At 44.0% G+C, this 20,318-nt stretch overlaps 1 protein-coding gene across 1 annotated transcript in view; it reads right to left on the reverse strand.

The window, feature by feature from the left end:
- IGDCC3 (immunoglobulin superfamily DCC subclass member 3) overlaps window positions 1-20,318 on the reverse strand; it is a 192,784-nt gene that overhangs the window by 24,095 nt on the left and 148,371 nt on the right. Inside the window, exons 8-9 of the mRNA XM_038419930.2 lie at window positions 1,087-1,334; window positions 473-637 (exon numbers count right to left, since the gene is read on the reverse strand). Coding sequence (XP_038275858.1) covers window positions 473-637; window positions 1,087-1,334 — 413 coding nt within the window. The remainder of the gene's footprint in view (window positions 1-472; window positions 638-1,086; window positions 1,335-20,318) is intronic.

The following is a 20,318-nucleotide window of genomic DNA, read 5'->3' on the forward strand; positions in this document are numbered from 1 at the left end:
AGGTCTCTGTAGTGTATTTAGATGGGGAGAGAGACAGAGAAAAAATCCACAAACATACCCCACTTGCTGTAAAATACTCTCCTTTGGTACATCATAAACAATAAAGAGCCTTTCACTTGCAACAGGTCACACAACCAACACAGGAACAGCTACATTTAAAAAAAAAAAAAAAGAACCCACAATAGCTTCCAATTACACAATGTTAGGCTGTGTAGCGTAGGAGATCAGACAGAGCGTGAGCTGCTTTTGACTTGTCAGTACAATACTGCCAGGATAAGGAATTCCATTAGCTCCTTGTCATAAGAAAGTTGAATTCTATGTAACATCCTACGGCACAATACAGAGCAAGGAAAAGGGGGAACAATAAGAAGACATGATCTAAAATATTCAAGTACATTTATCAGCCCAATAAATGGCGTTGCTATCCGCAGGTTTCCCAGCATCAGATCTCTCAAGCTTTAGGTCTCCTTACCTTCTCCCAGCGTGCTCACCACCATGACTTCAGAGGCTTTGCTGGCACCCCGGGAGGTATAAGCCTTTATATAGAAGCTATAACTGGTCGAGGGCTCTAAATCCGTCACTAGCTGCTGGAAGGTGCTTTTGCTAACAGCCTCCTGGTATTCCATCTCCACAGGGTCTGAAATGCACAAGAAAGGGAAAGCAGAGAGACATTAGGTTTGCCTAAGAGGGAATCATCAGACAGATAAATGTTGCAGCAACAATTTACTAAGTTATAGTTTTGCATCAAAACAAGGAACTACATTTGCCTGGGCCTGATTCTGCTCACAATGGGAGTTGGACTGGGCCCATATAGCTTCACTTTCCCTTCCCTCTCAGAGGAAATACCAGCACTTGGTTCCTTATATTTAACTATTAGGCTATATGGAAGGTTTGGTATAACTTTTCTCATATTCTGCTTACTCTTATCTCCTATTCACTGATCTGCATACAAAGACTACTCCTCAGGGAGATGCAGATGACAGGGATGAGATAACCTATCATCTCTCTATCTAGTCATTTACATGCCCCTCATCACCATAATATTCAAGTACCTAGGAGAAGGAGCATCAGGTTTTTGTCCCATACCTGCAGCTTTCCTTATGTGCAGCACGTAACCGATGATCTCCTTGGTGTTCTGCAGAGGTTCACTCCAGGATACCTGGACGGTGGTTGCGGAGACAGTTTCAGCTTTCACATTCTGCGGGGGGCCAGGCAACCCATCTGCCCACAGCACTGTCAGGCGCGCGCTGGCTTGGGTGGAGCCGGCGCTGTTCTCAGCGATGCACTGGTAGATAGCTTCATCCTCCTGACTGATCCCGTAGATTGTGAGTGTGCTAAAAATACAGGCCGACAAAACAAAACAAGCTGTTCTGAGCCGAGCGCTTTCCTAGAAATATCTGGCCCCTTCAAAATCCCACCTGCCCGCCACAGCGAGGTCCATCCGGCTGGGTCTGAAAAGATGTCACAAACAGCTGAGGCTGACTGAGGCTGAGGGACTGTTGAAATAAATCCCATTTGGCCTTGCTTGCTGAGCCAAACAGGAGCTATAAATAGGCATCTGCAAGTTGATGATTCCATGAAAAGAAAAAGCCCAGGGAGGAGGAAGAGGAAGAGGAGAAGACATTATCCTGATTTTGTAACCAGGCGGCATATCTGTGTCTTGAATTAAAGAGATTGTGGTCGCCTCTAATTAAAGTTAGAAGGGAAGAGGCATGCCCTGAGGGGTTGCTGCCCCTGGGCTGTGGAGAAAGAATTAGACACTAACAATGTAGAAGTACTTGTGGCACCTTAGAGACTAACAAATTTATTAGAGCATAAGCTTTCGTGAGCTACAGCTCACTTCATCGGATGCATTTGGTGGAAAAAACAGAGGAGAGATTTATAACAATGTAGGTCACAGTTACAGGATGGGCAACTGTGTTCTACACTGAGCCGTGACTGTGAGAATGACTTAGGGGTCATGGAACATGGGTTCCCAGTGCAATGCTGTGGGGCTGAAAGGGAGAATGCAATCCTCAGCTGTATAACAGGCAAGTATCAAGGAAGAGTAGGGACGTGGCATTCTCAAATCTGATTCATGTTCATCTTCTTGCTTAGAACCTGCCTTTTCTCAGTGGAATCTCAGTCTGCCCTTGCCCCCCAAGCTCAGCTGAGTTGCTTTCAGCACAACTCTTTACATCTGAGATATTTGCCAGTCATTTGCTATTTCAGCCTAAAGATAAGAATGGTGCTTCATGATCACAAATGGTCATGAGGGTGGGAAGCAATCTGAGTTCAGCAGAGTGAGTATACAAGACAGCACACGGATAGTGTGAATTCTGAGCCCTACTTTCAGTAAGATTTTAGTCCCACTAAAGAGCCTGATTCCGCAAGAAGGCAAGAGACTCTAGACAGGTGCTGAGCTCAGCTGGTGCCAACTTCAGCTGTTAAAGGTGCTTGGCGCCTTGCAGAGTTGGGCCCTACACCTGCTTGGTCCCTGTGTCTATTCACATGATATTAACTTGGCTAGGAAGGATTATCAAAATAGCTACCAACAATGAGCTGGCAAAGGCAAAGCCCGTGAAATTTAAGCCAAGTCTAATCAACCCCAGTCAGAAAGCCCTCTGGTGATGTTGTAATTGTATTATAGCACATTATAGCAGTCTTAGGGTAACATTAGGATTAGCCCACTTATCCTGCGGGGCTGTAGCTTCATCCTTTGCCTGATCATTTCAAACCGAAATCCAAAGCCTGCGAGCCTGTTCTCAGGTTTTCACAAAAACTCCATGTGCATTTCTGATGCTCGTGATTTCATTCTGCAATAGTTGGAACTGCTCTTCAAACATACTGCAGGGATAGGGGTGGGGGGCTGCTTCTTGGTTTAGGGGCTGTTTTCAGTCACAACCATTTCAGCAGGGGAAAAAACCCAGTCATGCTCCAAATTTCTAAAATGCTGGTGGCTCTGTTCATTGATGCTAGTGCCCCAGTCCTGCCAGCGTGACAGGATGGTTGTTCAGTGGATAGATGGTAATAAGAAGAATTAGATTCCATTTACACCTCAGGTAGTTGAAGTGAATTGCTGCTTCAAGAACTGCACGGTTTTATGACAAGGGCCATTTACAACTGAGACAATTTCATATCCAATGGGGTGGAACAGCTGCCCAGATTCAAACAAACAGAGCCAGCAACTATCAATTTCAGAAAGAAAAAAAAAAAAGAGAACACACTTGTTACTAGCAACCTGCCTATTTTGCTATTTACTGTTCAAAACAGCATTTTAATAACTTTCAGCTCCCAAAGGGGGACAGACAATACATGCGCTGGTCTTTTAAGCTCTTACATATTTCCTCAAAAATCAAGTTTGGAACAAAAAAAGAGATTAAAATCGCTGCGATCCAATGGTTACAAGAAATCACAAGTAAATATCCAATACATCAGCCTTCAAAGAGCCTGGGTCACTGTACTCTTACAATGTTCTTTCTACTACCTAATAGGAACTGGCAGGCAGCCTCTGAAGCTCGAATAAACTGGAGTTGCTTCTAACAACCTTGATGCAGTAGCTCAAGAAGGTGCCAAACAAAATATATTTATAACTGCATTAGTCCGGTTACTATTGTGTGAAAAAGAGGGAAGTTGATGCTTTTTTTCAGCCTGCTCTGAAGATGTAAATTTCTGCTAAGATCAGCTTGAGAATATGTTGCAAGGGAGCAAATACTGGAACCCTTATTTTAAAAAATAAGAGATGGTAATAGTTCAAATCACTGCTGTAAATTGTAGTTGAACTGTAATTTCTTCTGTAAATTGAAGTGTTTTGGACCACAGCTAGAATACTAAAATACTTATATATAAGGTTGCCTTCCATTAGCCTTAAATGGAGTTACTTGAACTCATCAATGAGAGAACACAGCCCTGTGTGTGGAGGAATGTAAGTAGAGTTAAAGGGAATATCCATCCACTTAGAAATCTCACGACTGGCCCCCACTTTATCAATAGGTCACACTAGCCATTGTAAATACCGACCACCAGAGGCTCGTAATAGAGCCAAACCTCTCTGAACAGCATCCACAACTTATCTTCATGGCTGATGTCAGGCACTAACATGGAGATCTGAGTTCAAGTGCAAAAGGAATTGACTAGGGGCCCGGGGAGTGAGTCAGGTGCTCAGTCCCTGGTGGGTGAATGACTCCAGCAAATTCCTCTGGCCAGCTAAAAAAGTACAGAGGGATCTGGAAGAGTGTCCCATCCCAACCTCCTCTCTGTGGGGGAGGAGGGTTCCCACAGCATGGAGCCTTGATTGGAAAGGCATGAAAGGGAGAAGAACATGTTTATGAAATCATTTCAATATGGTGGGAGAGGTACAGTGTATGGCATCTTCACACCATTTCTATCTCACATTCAAGGGCAAATTCTAAACCATTGATGTAGCTTACATAAGTCTCTGATAGAGATGAGCCCTAACCAAATGCACAGATCCAGCCCCCCACTCTGGGAAAGCTCAGACATGGTGCTAAACCCAGTGCCTGAGCCCCATCCCTAGCTGATGTTGGGAAGTTACCGGTACATTTACATCAGCCAGGACTGGACAATGTTGGAAATATTTTTACTAACCCTTGAACTGGCATTTTAACCTATGTTCTATTGGATGTTTCTCATCACCTGACAAAATCCTGCTGGGTGTATATTTTCACACAGGACATTTTTCATTCATTATTGTACGTAAACTCTGCTTACCACTGTATCACATGATATAGTTATACATTGTGGTGGCCATATACCTGTTGCACTGTATTTATGCTTATTTGCCTGGTTGTTTTCATGATGATTTCCTGAGTTCTGTTCAGTACATTTGACAGGTTCAAATTCAAAATGGTGGTGTTTGGCTCATTTGTAACTTAGCAGTAACTTTCATTATATCATAATGTCTCAGGGTTTCAGTGACATTTGTATAGTATATGTCAAAGTCAGCATGCAATAAATGATTCCTCAAGCAGAAACAAACACACACACACAGACCCTTTGGTATGTAAGAAATGCTCCAAAATCTAACCAAATCCATATTTACTACCAGATCATGGCATTAAAAAAAACATTTTATTACATGAGGGTGAACGTTAGAGATAAAGAAACATTGTGGATGATTCTGATCTCAGTTACGCTGGAGAAAATCTGGAGTAACTCTGCTGAAGTCAATGAAATTACATGACTTTAAGTAAGGTCAGAATCAGGCGTATTGTTTATGTCAGTGAAAAACTGTAAGTAGAAAATGTAAATTACAAATAACCCAACATTGTCTGATTGTATATCATAATGAATGATTCTTTTAATGGTAACAAAAAATTAGTCTTCCTATATTAAAATTAATTATTGCTGTTGATTTAACATTATTATTTCTGCCCTGCAAATCATCAGGACTGGCGCACATGAGCAAATGTTTAACAGCCATCTATTTATGTCCTAGGCCTTTGTTTCCTTGGAAACATTGTAAATGGAATACGAAATAGGATGGTTTCAGCTGATATGGTGATTTCAGTGAATCAAACCGTAAAGTCTCTTCATAGCCATAGGCTCAATATAGCTGATTAAATGAAAAAGGAAAGGGGGGAAAGAAGGCCCAACTTGTAGCTAAACTGTGTCAACAAGAGATGATTTCCACAAGGACAGATGGTGCAAAGGCGGGATTATGCAATTCAAAAGCTGTATTTGCAGCTTTGCATAAAACAGAAGATGTGAGAAAGGAGCAGGAATGCTGCTTCTGTCTGCAGCATCAATATTGGGATTATTCTTATGAATTCGCTGGGCATCTGTGTACCTAGGAACAGCCTTATCCAGGCTGGCTCTGAAGCAGAGGGGAGTGGGGAACCTCCCAATTGCAGACAAAGCGACACAGAAACAATGGGAAGCATTTAGCTTCCCCTAACTTATAGCTGGGTTTAATATACATTTTAAATGTAGGAAGAGAGACAGTGGAGGGCAATGGGAAGTCAGGGTTGGGGAGGGAGCAGTGCCCAGGCTCTGTTCACACCTCACTGTCCTTTCGTTTCATTCTTGGGCTGGCTGCTCAGATCGATGGAGCAGACTCTACAGACTTTTTTTTTCATATGGCCACTTGCAAAACAGCACTCAAGGTCAACGTCCAAGTCTGACGTCCACTCTATGGCTTCCAGTGACATGGAATGAATCAAAGCTGCCCCACCAGAGAAGGCTCTTAGAGGGCAGTGGTTCATTAGATCACTGGTTCTCAAACGAGGGCCACCGCTTCCTGGAGCGGCAAACTGTGGCCAGTGGGAGCAGCAATTGGCCGAACCTGTGGATGCAGCAGGTAAACAAACCGGCCTGGCCCACCAGGGGCTTTCCCTGAACAAGCGGTGGCCCTAGTTTGAGAACCACTGCTCTAGATGGTCTGTGCTTTGGATGTCTTCCCTGAGAGTTTCCTGTAGTGGGGAGCCTTTGAAAACATTAGGAACTGGCCCCTATTTAACCAGACCTGTACCTTGTGCCCTGCTCTCCGACATGTGTACAGCCTTCTGAAAACAACTCTCTGTCGCAACGTGCTGAGGAAATCGCATGACACCAGAGGGGAAAATGCTGATCTAATCCCAAGGTCTGCAATCAGCCAGTTTCTAATTTATGCCTTGGCACCAGATGGCATGTGAAAGAGCCTCCAATTCGTATCTAATTCACCAATCCCGGCAGTATCTAGGTGTCAGATACCTAAACGAGTCATACCAACGCTGTCAGCAAAAGAGATCAAAACTCCCCACCTCTCCCTCAACTCCTCTGCTGCCCTGTGTGGACCCACACTCGGGGGTTGTCTTCCAAAAGAAAGTGATTTGGCCTTTCTGCAGCTGCATTATTGGGGGAAAGAGGGTTGAACATCATAACCTAGAAATAGTAGGGCTTGGTGATCTTGCTGATCTCTGGTGGCGGGAGATTCCACAGCCTGGGATGCACACTCTACCAAGAACGCAATGCCCCCAAAAAGTCAGATGAACCTCAAGCCAAGATCATAGTTATAACCCTTAATATGAGGGCCTATTCTGCCTAAGGGATCAGAGCACTGCATCCAATTGAAATCCCGTCTGTGGCCGCCTGTCGTAATGCTAAACAGGCTGTGTAGATTAGAGCAGGCAGTTTATTGTTCTTTACCGGTGAAATACTTTACTGCCGAAGTCAAACGCTGGTGGTCTCGAATGTGTCACAGAAGAACAGCAATATAATAAAAGCTGAGCAATAGCAGTTCTCAAAGTGGAATCTGAAGAGTATAGCAACACAAATCACAGGTTGAATTTGAAATTAAAAACATTTGTTTCTTTTATCGTTAGCACTGGTGAAAAGTGCGGGGCTGAGGTCTGCCTCTAGCCACAGACAGGTACAGCTCGAGCTGTGGCAGGCTTGCCCAAGAATGGTCTGCCAACACTCCTCAATGCTGGCTTGGAGAGGTTATTTGATTTACCTCTGTGTTCATGAACTGTCTCTCTCTACGTTTTTTACAATGTACCCATCTCTCTAGTACCTAGATGCAGCATATAGGAATAAGAATCACAACACATCTGAATCACATCATGGATCCTGTTCATCATGGTTAGATTTAGGTACTCTTCCCTGGAGATGTTTTCTGTATTTATTTGTTCTTTGACTCCTGTCATTGCAGGAAGGCTTTTGCATAAGAAGGTGGCATTTGCACAGCCACAGAGCAGGACTTGGGATCATCTCCAGCAGAGAGACCCACAGAACTCTCTGCCTGCACCCCTACCACCTCCTACCAAAAGTCTCATCCCAGGCACCAACAGCATCAACATGGTAAATGCAGCTGTCCTATAAGTCATGAATGGAAAGAAACTCTCTGAGGTAGCCAAGAACTAGCCCATGAAGGGCCTTAAAGAACAGGACCAGCGCCTTGAATTTGACCCAGATCTCCCTTCCCCCAATGGAAAACAGCCTACTCTCCAGCCAGCGTCATGTTGCCAGTCAAGATGAAATTATATTATCTCCATTAAAACTGGATCTGCCTCTGGCTGTTTCAATATTAGAAAGAGGCTTGTCTCAACACATCTGCTGGCAGATTATTTTAGCGGAATGCTAGCAGAGTAAAAGGGCAGGAAACACAATTGCTGCGAGATAGCCGCTGTATACCCGACCCTTTCTCCTGTATTTTCAGAGAGCATTTCAGAGGGCAAAGTGTGAGGTGATTAGCTGCCATTTTAAACCAAACCATGTTATCCAGATGCTAGAACTTCCAGTCCAAGAGGTCCCTGGGGATGCTAAGTGATCAGAATCTAGGTAAGCATACCCTGTGATATTTCACAGGCACCATATGCCTTACCAATAGGACCCTGATATCACTGTGTTCTGCCATATGAAATAACTAAACTTCCTAACTGAGTTGTAGCTTGTGAGATTTTACACCAGCAGCTAACATTCCTAGAGAAGACTGTCATGTCTGAAGGAAGAAGATTCTGCACACACTGAAAACAGCAATGCAGCTAAAACCTCTGGCTTTTTAAAATTTTTCTTTCCTGGAGGTTTATAGGTGTGAGTTTGTGAGTGGTAGATGATTAGGGCCAAAGAGAGCCATTAAATATGATCAACAGAGGCCACAGATGTTGTGTTACTTTGAACTAGGTCACAGACAGTGGGTCGATACAATTATTATATTTTCAGCAACACCTAAAAACCTTAATGAGGTGTAGAAATTGAGGGCAGAGAAGCAGGCAGAGTGCTTATCCTAGGGAAAAACGCTGGACTTCCACAAGGTACAATATATAAGGAACTAGTAACCTCAAATAAGGTTTGCTGTCTCTCTCACGCACACACACTCACACAGAAAAAAAAACAACACAACCTAACCTGCAGATGTCACAAATGGACTGTCAAGACCCCTGTATATCCTCAGTGGAAGCACCTACTATAGGTGCTGGAACTAGGGGTGTTGGGGGTACAGCAGCACCCCCTGGCTTGAAGTGGTTTCCATCATACACAGGGTTTATAATTTGATTCAATGGCTCTCAGCACCCCCACTATACAAATTGTTCCAGCGCCCTGCCTATACCATGGTAATCTCTATCATGCCTAAATGCTAAGGGGGGTATTAGCAGCAAGTCAAATGATAATTCGTCAAATATGAGGCTCTGCTCCTTGAAGAGGCCACTGGTAAGTTCCAGTTGGGACCAATTCTGCCTGCTTTTGCCCATTATGAATCCACATCAAAATCAGTGAGGCTGCAGCAGGTGTCATTTGGGGCAGAATCTGGCCCTGTTTCCCAAAGTTTTGTTGTTGTTTTTTTATTAAGAAGCTCAAACAAAAGCAACACGTCTAGTTGCTATGTGACATTCCCTCCCCTTCACACAGCAGCAGAGTGGTTCTGGCTCGAAATGCCTGAAATATGCAAGTGCCCTTTATTTCTCCCTGTGAACAGAAAATCTGTCACGTTGGGACATCTGCTCTTTGAAAACTTTTCCGCTCCTGCCAGACTGATGGCAACATTAATGCATCAGACGATATGGGATGCCAGAACGCTTTCTGCTGGCCACTAAAGATGCTCAGTGAGCTGAGAGCTCAATCAAATTTTTTCACAATGCACTGACAGGCATTGATAAAAGTGGGGAGCTGCGTTGTTGTCAATTCACACCACGCCAATCTGAAGTGGGGGTGGAGAGGAATAGGAGGCCTCAGCTATTCAAAAGCAGCATATTCGCAAGCTGTCTTTTGGTTCACAGGCAATCAAGATGACTGATCTCACTCGGGCCAGAGGTCTAGGCCAGTGACCAGAGCTCAGCTGTCCAAAGTGAAGGAAACCTCTTCACTGCTTCAGCGGCACAAAGAAAAAGAGGGGCCTACTTGGAAAGGTATCAGCATGGGCACACACACAAAAAGAGATTCGCTCCTGATCAGGAGAAAATGCAATGTAACTAACGCAGAGATTAGAGTGACTAGTTGTGGGAGCCTTTTCAGTTTTGTTGGTGGCAGGAATGTACCAGCCAGTATTCAGATGCATGGCAATCGCCCATTCAAAAAGTTTCCGACCACATGCTATGGCCAGCATGACTGTATTTGTGAAGGTCTGTCTTGGAGACGACTGTACATATGAATAACTGTCTCTCAGCCACTTGCCAGCATGATTAGAAAGAAGCTTTTGCCTGGAGTGGTGCGTGGTGACGTTGTTCCAAAGGTATCCCACATTTGGAAGCTAGACAAATTCAGACTGGAAATAAGGTGCCCATTTTTAAGAGTGAAGGTAATTAATGAAAGAACTGCCCAAGGGACGAGGTGAATTCTCCATCACTTGAAATCATTACCTCAGAGTTGGATGTCTTTCTAAACAATGTGCTCTAGCTCAACCAGACACGATGGACTTCATGCAGGAACCACTAGGTGAAAGACTTTGGCCTGTGTTGTTCAGGAAATCAAACTAGATAACCAGAATGGTCTCTTCTGGCTTTAAGCTCTATGGATTTATATTTAGTAGAACATGATGTAACCCTCTTTCTGGTTGGTCAGGATCTGATTTAAATCCTGCAATTGGAGCCTGGCTCAGACCTACCACAATTTCTCCAAAACTCCTGGAGTAAGATGGAGGACAAAAGTGGTGCCCAGATAGCACAGGGATCAATGCATTAAAAATGGGCTGGTAAAGAGGCTCCATATCTAGCTGTCCTGTGCTCATCAACGGGGTATCTGAGTGTCTTAACGATAAGGTCCAGATTCTGCCTGACCGTCATATGGGGTGAGGGAGCAAGGAAATTCCCCATTCCCAGGTTGCCCACATAAGAGTTAGGCAGAATTCCAGTCTATTTCAAGTGAAAACAGGGACTGCTCCTTCCTACTCCTTAGGGGGTGCACAACACGCCGAGGGGACAGGGCTTCAGCTCCACCATATCCTAGCCCCAAGGCAGCAGAACGGGTTGGCCACGGAGGAGATAGCAAGCTGCATCCCACATACTCCAGAAGCCACAGTCAAGGCCTTAAAAAGTGATATAGTTTCAATCCATGCCCATTTCATTATTATTATGATTTATTATTTGTATTATGATGGACCAGGACCCCGTTGTGTTAGGCACTATACAAACAGAACAAAGAGACAGTCCATGCCCCAAAGAGCCTGCAGTATAAGACAAGAAACAATAGATGGATGCATGTGACTACAAGGAACCAATGAGACAATCCAGGTCAGCAGGACAGGCAGTGGTCTCAGCACACCAGCAGTCTAACCTTCACTTTGAATGTATTTTCTTTCACAAGCATACACACAGGTGCAAGTGCACGTAAAGTACACACAAGTATGTAACACACACACATACTCATGGAACACAAACTGCCCTTTGGGTTCTTTAGGATTTTACTGTTGTGGATATAGATATAAATAATAATAATAATAATAATAATAATAATAATTACAAGTGTCTATGCTGCAGATTCAGATGTAAATCCCAACCCAAAACCAAACTTCCCAGAGTTCAAGGGCTCTTGGATCATTAGTTTCAGTTGGTCCCTCTTAAAGAGAAGGGCCTGAGCTGCAAAGTTTGGGTCGGGATCGGAGCTTTCCCAATGTCTGAAGGAGTTTCACTTAGACCCAGTGTTGCAATTAAGATCCATCTCTAACAATACTTGGCACTAATCTCAAAGCAATTTACAGAGGTGAGTAGCACGATTATCTTCATTTTACAGATAGGGAACATGTGTCACAGAGAGTTTAAATGACTTGTCCAAAGTCAGTGTCAGAGCTGGGAACAGAACTCAGGAGCCAGGTTCACTGCTGATGTCAGAAGGTACAATTCCATTCACTTCTGCGGTCTTGTGTCTTCTTATGCCAACAGAGAAGCTGGCAACGCAGTGGCTTCCTGATTCCTGGTTCCCTGCTCTAAACAGCAGACAGGTTTTTCTTGATTACATAGTTTGATGGCAACAGGTTTTATTCAAACAAGAGGAAGCACTTTTTCACACACCGCACAGCTAGCCTGTGGAACTCATTGCCATGGGATGTTGTGATGACCAGAAATGTAACTGGATTAAAAAAAGAAGTGGAAAAGCTCATGGAGGATAAGTCCATCAATGGCTATTAGCCAAGACAGTCAGGGACACAACTCCATGCCGGCGAAACCCTAAACCTGTGACTTCCAGAAGGTGGGTTCCGTACATTCTCCCGAACCTCTGGGACAGGTAACTGTTGGAGATGGGACACTGGGCAAGATGGACCATGGTCTGACCCAGTACAGTATGGCAATTCTTATGTCTGTTTGGGTGTGTGTTGGGGGCTGGGTTAAGATATAAAAGGAGGAAAGGGAGAACACGCAGAGCTGTACAAGGGACCCCTCTACAAATGTATTGTTTTCCATACATAACCAACACAAGAGTGAGTTATAACACTGAATCAGCAAGTAATTAATACGCCAGCTAGCTGGAACAGACCACTGAGAAAAATCACAGCAGCAGCAAAATAATCATCGAGACACACGAGATAGGAAAGACCAAGGTTCATCAATGTCAGCTGCCCTGTAATTGCTGTAAATCCATCTTGTGGGATATGACCGCCTGATCCTAATGCATGATCCCTGCTCAGGGCAGAGGAGCCTGAATTATGATGATGCCCCACTGCTGGCTTTGTGCTCTGTTCGAGGGATTATACGTCCCATGCTGCAGAGGCAATTGGGTTGCAGAGCAGGTTTTACATATTCCTTCAAAACAAAATCAAACCCATAAATTATCTTTAAGTGAGGAGCAGCCGCTTAACAGCTAGACCCTCCCTCCACCTTCTTGTTCTTCCTTATTTTTCATGCTTCTGGGAACTAATATACTTTAGCATGCAGCTCCCTCGACCTGTAATCAGTGAAGTTCTCCAACCGCCCTCAAGACTTGAAACACAGGGGCCTGATTGTTCCCCAAATGTGTGCACACAGTTCAGTCATGTCAGTAGGTTCTTGCTGGGACCATGAACCCCTCTTTGTTTTCATAACAAGCCACTGAACTATTTCACTCCCCTGCAAGGGGCAGTTATTCTACTCAGCCATAGCAATAGGTAGCTTGCTTGCATTTGATATCCAAAAGCTGACAACGCAGCAAATACAATAGCAGATAGATGTGGACTGACATCTATTAGAATGAAATCTGGTGGATGCACTGGAATTCAGCACCAAGAGAAGGAACAAAACTTTCTCTACATGTATTTACAATGTATTATTTTCTCTGATGAAGGTTTAACACACACCACTCATGTAGTAAGTCAGTCCAGGGATACTGACAACAGGAGCTCAAAACATAAAGGTAACAGAGCTTAAAGGGGGACAGTTCATAAGCTAAGGTCACTGTGAAAACAAAAGCCACCTGAGCCCGGGTTGTACTGATGCCCTTTTTCAGTGGAATAATTGAAATCCCTTAATTACCATTTTGTAAATAAAATCTTCTTGAAAAATCAATGTTTAGAGCCTGCCTTCTCTGCAGATGTTGGCCTTTGTTACTTGCTGTTATGGCAGTTGCAGCCTAGCTACATAAACCCGTGAATGTGATTTATTTCTAGCCTGAAAATGACCCCCTGGTACCTACTGAATACTTATTGGGTCAAATGATGAAACGCAATAAACCTTTCATAGTGGCAATTTTGTTATTATTTCATGCCTCATCCTCTCCTGGTATATTTCAATCTACCAACCTCAAATGCATGATTTTGAAAAGCGCATGAGCTCACCTCTACCGTCCAAAAGAACTACCCGTTCGCCATGGCAGCAATATGTTTTCTTGCAGATTGTATTGACTACAAGTGTCAGAATTTGCCAGCAACGCTTTATACTTCCCCTTCCACCTTTGGGGAAACCATTCCAGCCTGTGGGTTTGGAACAATTTAAGGAGCAGTCGCACTTTTGTTGTTGTAAACTGCACAATTATGTACTGTTGATCACGATCAGTTGAAATAATTCTGTAGGTGAATGTGTACTCTCAGATCAGGGCAGAGTGGGACAGATCCTCAGCTAGTGCAAAGGGGTGTATCTCCACTGAAGTCAATGAAGCTGCACCGATATATGCCTGCTGAGGATCTGGCACTATGTATGCAGACTCTGCTCTACCTGTTCTGTATCCCGTACAGGAATCTGCACATGCAGGGTGAGCAAATCAGAGCCACAATCTACTGTGCGGATCCAAGAGCAGAATTCAGCCCTATGTTTGTCAGATGAAACAAATTCCAGTGAGCTGGTCAACAAACATGGGCTCCATGGTCTGAGAAAGGGATCACATAGCAAGAGTCTTACTTCTTAGGAAAAGTGATTTTTATTCACAGCTTTTGATGGAAAATCCCACAATTCCCTAGGCCTGGACCTTCATGAATTTTTCATTAACAATTATCCGTGATCCAGAATTGCCTCTGATTTTTGCTCAACATTGATCAGATATTTTGTTCCCACACAGCTGGCATTTTCAAAACAAAACTACCTCCTTTGGAGAGGGCATCGCATTGGACCTTTAATGTTAATGTACTAAGAGCTCTTCAGAGCATAAAATAATTAGAATTCACATTTTACAGATGGGGGAATGGAAAGGGTATTTCTTGGACTTAGCTTGCAAAGGTCATTTGACTATGCAAAAAGACTATAAATTGCTTGGCAAGTGAATCAGTGTGTCCATAGCCCTGTACCGTGCATGAAGATCAATAAAATAACTGGCTCAGTAAGGCACAGGTCCGAGGGATATAATGAGTCACAATCTGCTGAGGTTTTAGTCGTAAAGAACAGTCATTTCCACCTACCCTACGGGATAGAATTTTTCATCCATTCAAAACCCAGTAATAAATTCAGTGTTTCTCCAACATCCTGAACTCTAAAAGAAAAGGAGTACTTGTGGCACCTTAGAGACTAACAAATTTATTAGAGCATAAGCTTTCGTGAGCTACAGCTCACTTCATCGGATGCAAGTGAGCTGTAGCTCACGAAAGCTTATGCTCTAATAAATTTGTTAGTCTCTAAGGTGCCACAAGTACTCCTTTTCTTTTTGCGAATACAGACTAACACGGCTGCTACTCTGAATCCTGAACTCTGATATTGCAGGTTGAAAATGAGGCTCGAACAACTTTCAAGAAGAGAGTCGAATTCTCTTGTTGGGAAAATTGTTGACGGTCTTATCCTGGGCACCAATTACATATTTTAAACTCACATGTCTCCTAATAGTCCTTCCTTCTCTTCCAATTATTTTAGCCACCACTTGGTACCTAATGACATGCATACATCCCTCCAAAAGGACCCAGGCCTCATCCTGGGATCCTCCATAAGGCAGAGTTTAGTCCAGTTATTCCATCGGATAATTCTGTATGACCAAGCTCTACCTCTTGCCATCAATTCTTATTCAAAATTCTGATTGATTTCAATAGGATTTTGGCGTGGGAAGCCATAAGAGGAAATGGCCCCAAAGTCAAAGGTGTATCCTTCTGTACCAGGAAAAAAAACAAACCCAAAACGCCTTTGAAGAGGCCTTTCTCTGTTTTACATTCAGACCACAAAACAATGTGGCCCTGAACTCCTGTTTACTCCTGTCTTAGGAGATCAGTCTGGGCTGGGACTGGCACATGTCAGGAAGAGCTACAGGCTGGTTTTCCCTTGGGGAGTGGGGTGGGGTGGGGTAGGTTAGGGGGGGAACGAAGGGAGAGAAATGGGAGGGAGAACAGAGAATACAATAAACCCAAAACTGATTCCCTTTTTCCCCTGAAGGATCAAATGGGCAGAGAAATACCCTCAAGAGGAGATAGGGTCTGAACACCCGCCTCTTTCCCCAGCCTATAATTTGAATAATCAGATATAATTATCAGGAAAGTTCTGTAATTCCAGTATATCAGGCAATATTTTTAAAGCATGATCTCAGGAAAGCGAGTCAAAGCCAATGTAAATATAATGCTTCTTAATTGAAGTGCATTATCCTCTGTGCTAGCCTTCTGACTGCTGTCTCCTGTCGTTAACAAACAAAAGAGGTTCAGAAGTTTCTCTGGACTGTGGTTTGCTTTCCTTGTGCAGAAGCAGCCCATACGGGGCATGACGCAGGATGATCTAGACTTCCAGAGGCTAACGGGCCTCTTCTCAACTGCATGATGCCCTTTGCAAAGTCTTCAGAATAGAACTTCCTATATATGGCTTCTACCTGACTGGAATACAGGACGGGTTACTAAAGAACGTCAGCCTCCCTTTCTGGCAGTGATCTGGGGACTGCCTCTGTCCCACTGGAGTGAACAGAATTTTTGCAATTGACCTCAATGGGAGCAAGATTAGGTCTTTAAATGACTCTACATGGGAGGTTCTCAGAATCCAAAATGGAGAAGGGAAATAAGGGGGGAATATTTCCTTCACCAAATGTCTACCGCAGACAATACTACTTTGTACCTTTATACAGCAGCTCCTTCTGCCTGAGGATGTCAGAGCATTTCACATACATTAATTAATCATAACACCCTGGTGAAATATTATTAGCCCTATTCTAGAGAGGGGGAAACCGAGGCACAGCATTCAAATGACTTGCCACGTTATCTGTACATTTCTAGTGTACAATCTGAGTGCACACAGTAATCATGTGGAATGGCTGAGCCTAGAACTTTGATCTCTTGACTCCTTGTCCTGCACTTCACCCACAAGACAAGGAAAATCCAGCATGGTTACCCCCCAGCATTCAAGAAACATGAATCCCCTTCTCCCCCACCCCATCATGAGATTTTAAAAACAACAAATTTGGGGTTATTTTATTGGATATTTTTTTAAGTCTTTGTGGTCCACATTTTCCAGCTTTTCTTCACAACCCTTAGGGCTAGAAACACACTTCTTAAAAACCAGAGGCAAGATTTTCATGTAATCGCATGACTCCAGGAGCTGGGTGGTCTCTCTTACTGCCCTCCCAGGGTGGGTACAGGATCCTAGGCTAGTCTATGCCTGCATCTTCTTTTTGCCCTGAGACACTGTCTTAAGGAAGCTATAAGTGCTTTGTGACCTTGGACACACACAGCTCTGCTCTTTTGGGATTACACACCTCATTTCCACATGCAGTCTAAACCTTCCCTGCTGTGTTCAGCTGCGTTCCTGACAGATCTGAACATGGCTCCTCTAAAGGGTACCTCAGGGGCCTGAGTGGGGGCAATCTACTGAACATGTGCAAAATACACAGGGCAGCTGGTAGCCACAAGTAAGCAGAAGGAATGGTTTACTAGGCGGGGTTGATACTGGGGCCAGGGACTTCACACAAGGCATTCTACCTTACCAGGGTTGGCTTGGATCCGAACCACTCACGGAAGGACTACACCTCTGAGATGGCTTTCAGGAAATGTCCAGGGTGGGGAAGCTGGCAGAGCAGAGACCAGAGGCTCTCACATCCAGCCCCATTCCAGTTCTTCCTGTTGCATGCTGGGGACTGGGCCATGCATTCTTTATTTTCTAGGCTCCGTATCGTTGGGGGGCACAGATCAATTATTGCACAAAGGGAACGAAACCAAACCATATGGAACAGCTACCCTCTCGAAGAATCTCTGTTTACTCTGTCTCATGCTCTTAGAATGACTGTGTAACAGTCACCCAAGCAGCGTTTGTAAATCCCACTTCTATCTGTCTGGGCATTTATCCTGCAATCATCATTATGGCATCTCAGAAATCCAGTATGATGAGTACCAGGGAATCACTGGAGCAATTAATGACTGCCAGTGAATTACTTTGGATTTATTTACATGCATGAACACGATCAGCATCTTTCCTCTGCATGGCCTGAATCCTAAAGCCAATTCTCATGGACAAATCCTACCGAACCAGTTTTTTGAGTTTTCTCTTTGACTGTAATATGGACAACGTGTGCTGTGTTGGTAGTTATGCAAGTGAACCATTCAGGGAGCAGCAATAATACCAGACCTATGTAATTAGCCGACACAGTCAGAAGTGCAAGGCCCTTACACACGAGAGGAGCTCCCAGGAAACCTCTGCAAAGCCACCTCATTGTCTTTCTTAAGATTCCTCTGCCTTTGTGTCTACAAAATCTTTACCCTGGCTAGACAGCTGGTGTGCTGTGAAATCTACTTCCATGCTGACCAGTATCAATTGTTTCCTTGTGTTCCCCCATCTGGCTGTCGCATCCACCTGTTGTCTCTTGTCTTATATTTACACTGTAAGCTCTTTGGGGGCAGGGACCTGCTTTCTGTTACTTGTGTGATCAACGCCTAGCAAAGAAAGATCTTGGTCAATGATTAGTGTCCTGATGCACTATCACAGTACAAGAAATAGATAATACATTATTATTAATAATAAATAATAGTAATTTAGGACCAAATCTATCAATTAACATTTGCTTTTGGCAAATATTAAGCCACTGTAATGAAACAGTTGCTCTTAATGAATACAAGCTCTGATTAGCTTCAGGCACTCAAATTCTTGCAGAAGGAGAGGACAGCAGAGCCAGAAACATACACAAATTGAAATGGTCTTTCGAACTGGAAGATATAATCACAGAAATTATTCCCCACTTTCCATGCCTTGCTAGTGACAACCATGAAGTCCTCACGTAGGTGGTCAGAGATCTTTAACAATAATTGAAAGAGGGGAAATCCCTGAGCCTAGATTTCTTTAAAATACCTATCCAAGACAGGATCCATTTAGACAAACTGATCCTTCCTCAACCCATGAGATGAGAGTGAAAGGGGGGCTCAGATAAATGGGACCAGGAGCTGAACAACTAATTTTGGTTTTAGGTTTTTAAAACCAAAATCTAACAGGACATTTTGGAGGTAGGAACTGAAGGAGGGGGACCAAAATACCCCAGTTTTTGGCTATTTCTAAATCCTAGTCTGTCAATGGGTGACCCTTTCTTAGAGTCTCATGCAGAACCAACGGGTTTGCCAGGGAACTTTTCCCGGCTGCTGTGCTTTAATTTTGTTATGCAGCAGTCTACAAGAACAACATCTCCAATGGAGGTGGTCTGTCAGAAGGATGAGGGGAGAATGCACTCTCTGATCTGATGTCATTCCTCTGACGGAGTCCCTCTTCCGATCTGCTTCTGGCACTTGACATATTTATCCTTCACTTATAGCTGTGTCGTTTTCAGGAGTAGGGTTGTTCATATTGTACTTTTGGAAATCAATTAGTGCACAATATGACTTTGGATGATTTATTCTTTTTCAAAAAACCCCTTTGGGGGCATTCAGACCTTTATAGCCATATTAAGCAGAGTTTTAATCCAAATGAATTTTCCAGGAAACCGGGTAATCTAATTAAAAAGCTTAGAGTGCAGTTTAGTAGCTTCATTACCATTAGATTCTAGATCCATTATTACACGGATAAATATTTTCTGAGTGCAAGTGACTGATAAATTCAAAGGCCTAATCGCAAATGGACTTTGCCTGGAACTAAGCAGGTTACAGTACTTAGTCATGCACCCAAGAATGAAAGAAAGGACACTGGAAAGGGTCCTTGCAGGAAAACAAACCATTGACTTCTTTTCTCCAGTTCACCCTCTCCCACAGCAATCAGCCATCCTGTAAACCCACTTGCAACTGCACTTCTCAGATCAGTGACTTTGGAAACTCCCTCAGGTGCATCCCGTCCCTTCCATCTCCCAGGGTTGCAAGCCCAGGTAGGCCAAACTGACTCCAAAAGATGTGGGTATCTCCAAAGTTTTGAGTATCTCCAAGCTTTGGGTACTTACCACCTTCCTCAGATTGAGAGGAAGGATGGTCTCGTGGGTATGGAACTGGACTAGGACACAATGAAGAACTGGATTCAGTGCCAGATTCTGTCACAGATTCTCTTAGGCAAAACCCTTAAGGTATATCTACACTGCAATCAGAGGTGTGACCACAGCACATGTAGGCATCCACAGGCTAGCTTTGATCTAGATCAGCGGTTCTCAGACTGTGAGTCGGAACCCAAAGTGGGTCATGATCCCATTTTAATGGGGTCGCGAAGGCAGGCTTAAACTTGCTGGAGCCCAGGGCCAAAGCCTGAGCCCCATTGCCTGGGCCAAAAACAAAAGCCTGAGGGCTTCTGCCCTAGGAGGTGAGATTCAGGTTACAGGCCCTTTGCCTGGGGCTGAAGCCCTGGGGCAGAGAGGCTTGGGCTTCGGCCTCTCCCACCCTGGGGTGGCGGGCCTAGGGTGGGCTCAGCCTTCGGTCCCCCGTCCTGGGGTCGTGTAGTAATTTTTATTGTCAGAAGGGGGTCGCGTTGCAATGAAGTTTGAGAACCCCTGGTCTAAATATCTTGATTAACAATAGCAGTAAAGCTGCAGCAGACAGGCTAGTTGCTTGAGAGCCTACTCAGTCCCGAGTGGGCTTGTCTTGTACAGCCCATGCTGATCAGGCTTCACTGCTGTGGTTATTCAATCCGGCTAGATCAAAGCTAGCTTAGTTA

Source organism: Dermochelys coriacea, chromosome 10, assembly GCF_009764565.3.
Source record: "Dermochelys coriacea isolate rDerCor1 chromosome 10, rDerCor1.pri.v4, whole genome shotgun sequence".
In the NCBI taxonomy this organism is placed as follows: domain Eukaryota; kingdom Metazoa; phylum Chordata; order Testudines; family Dermochelyidae; genus Dermochelys; species Dermochelys coriacea.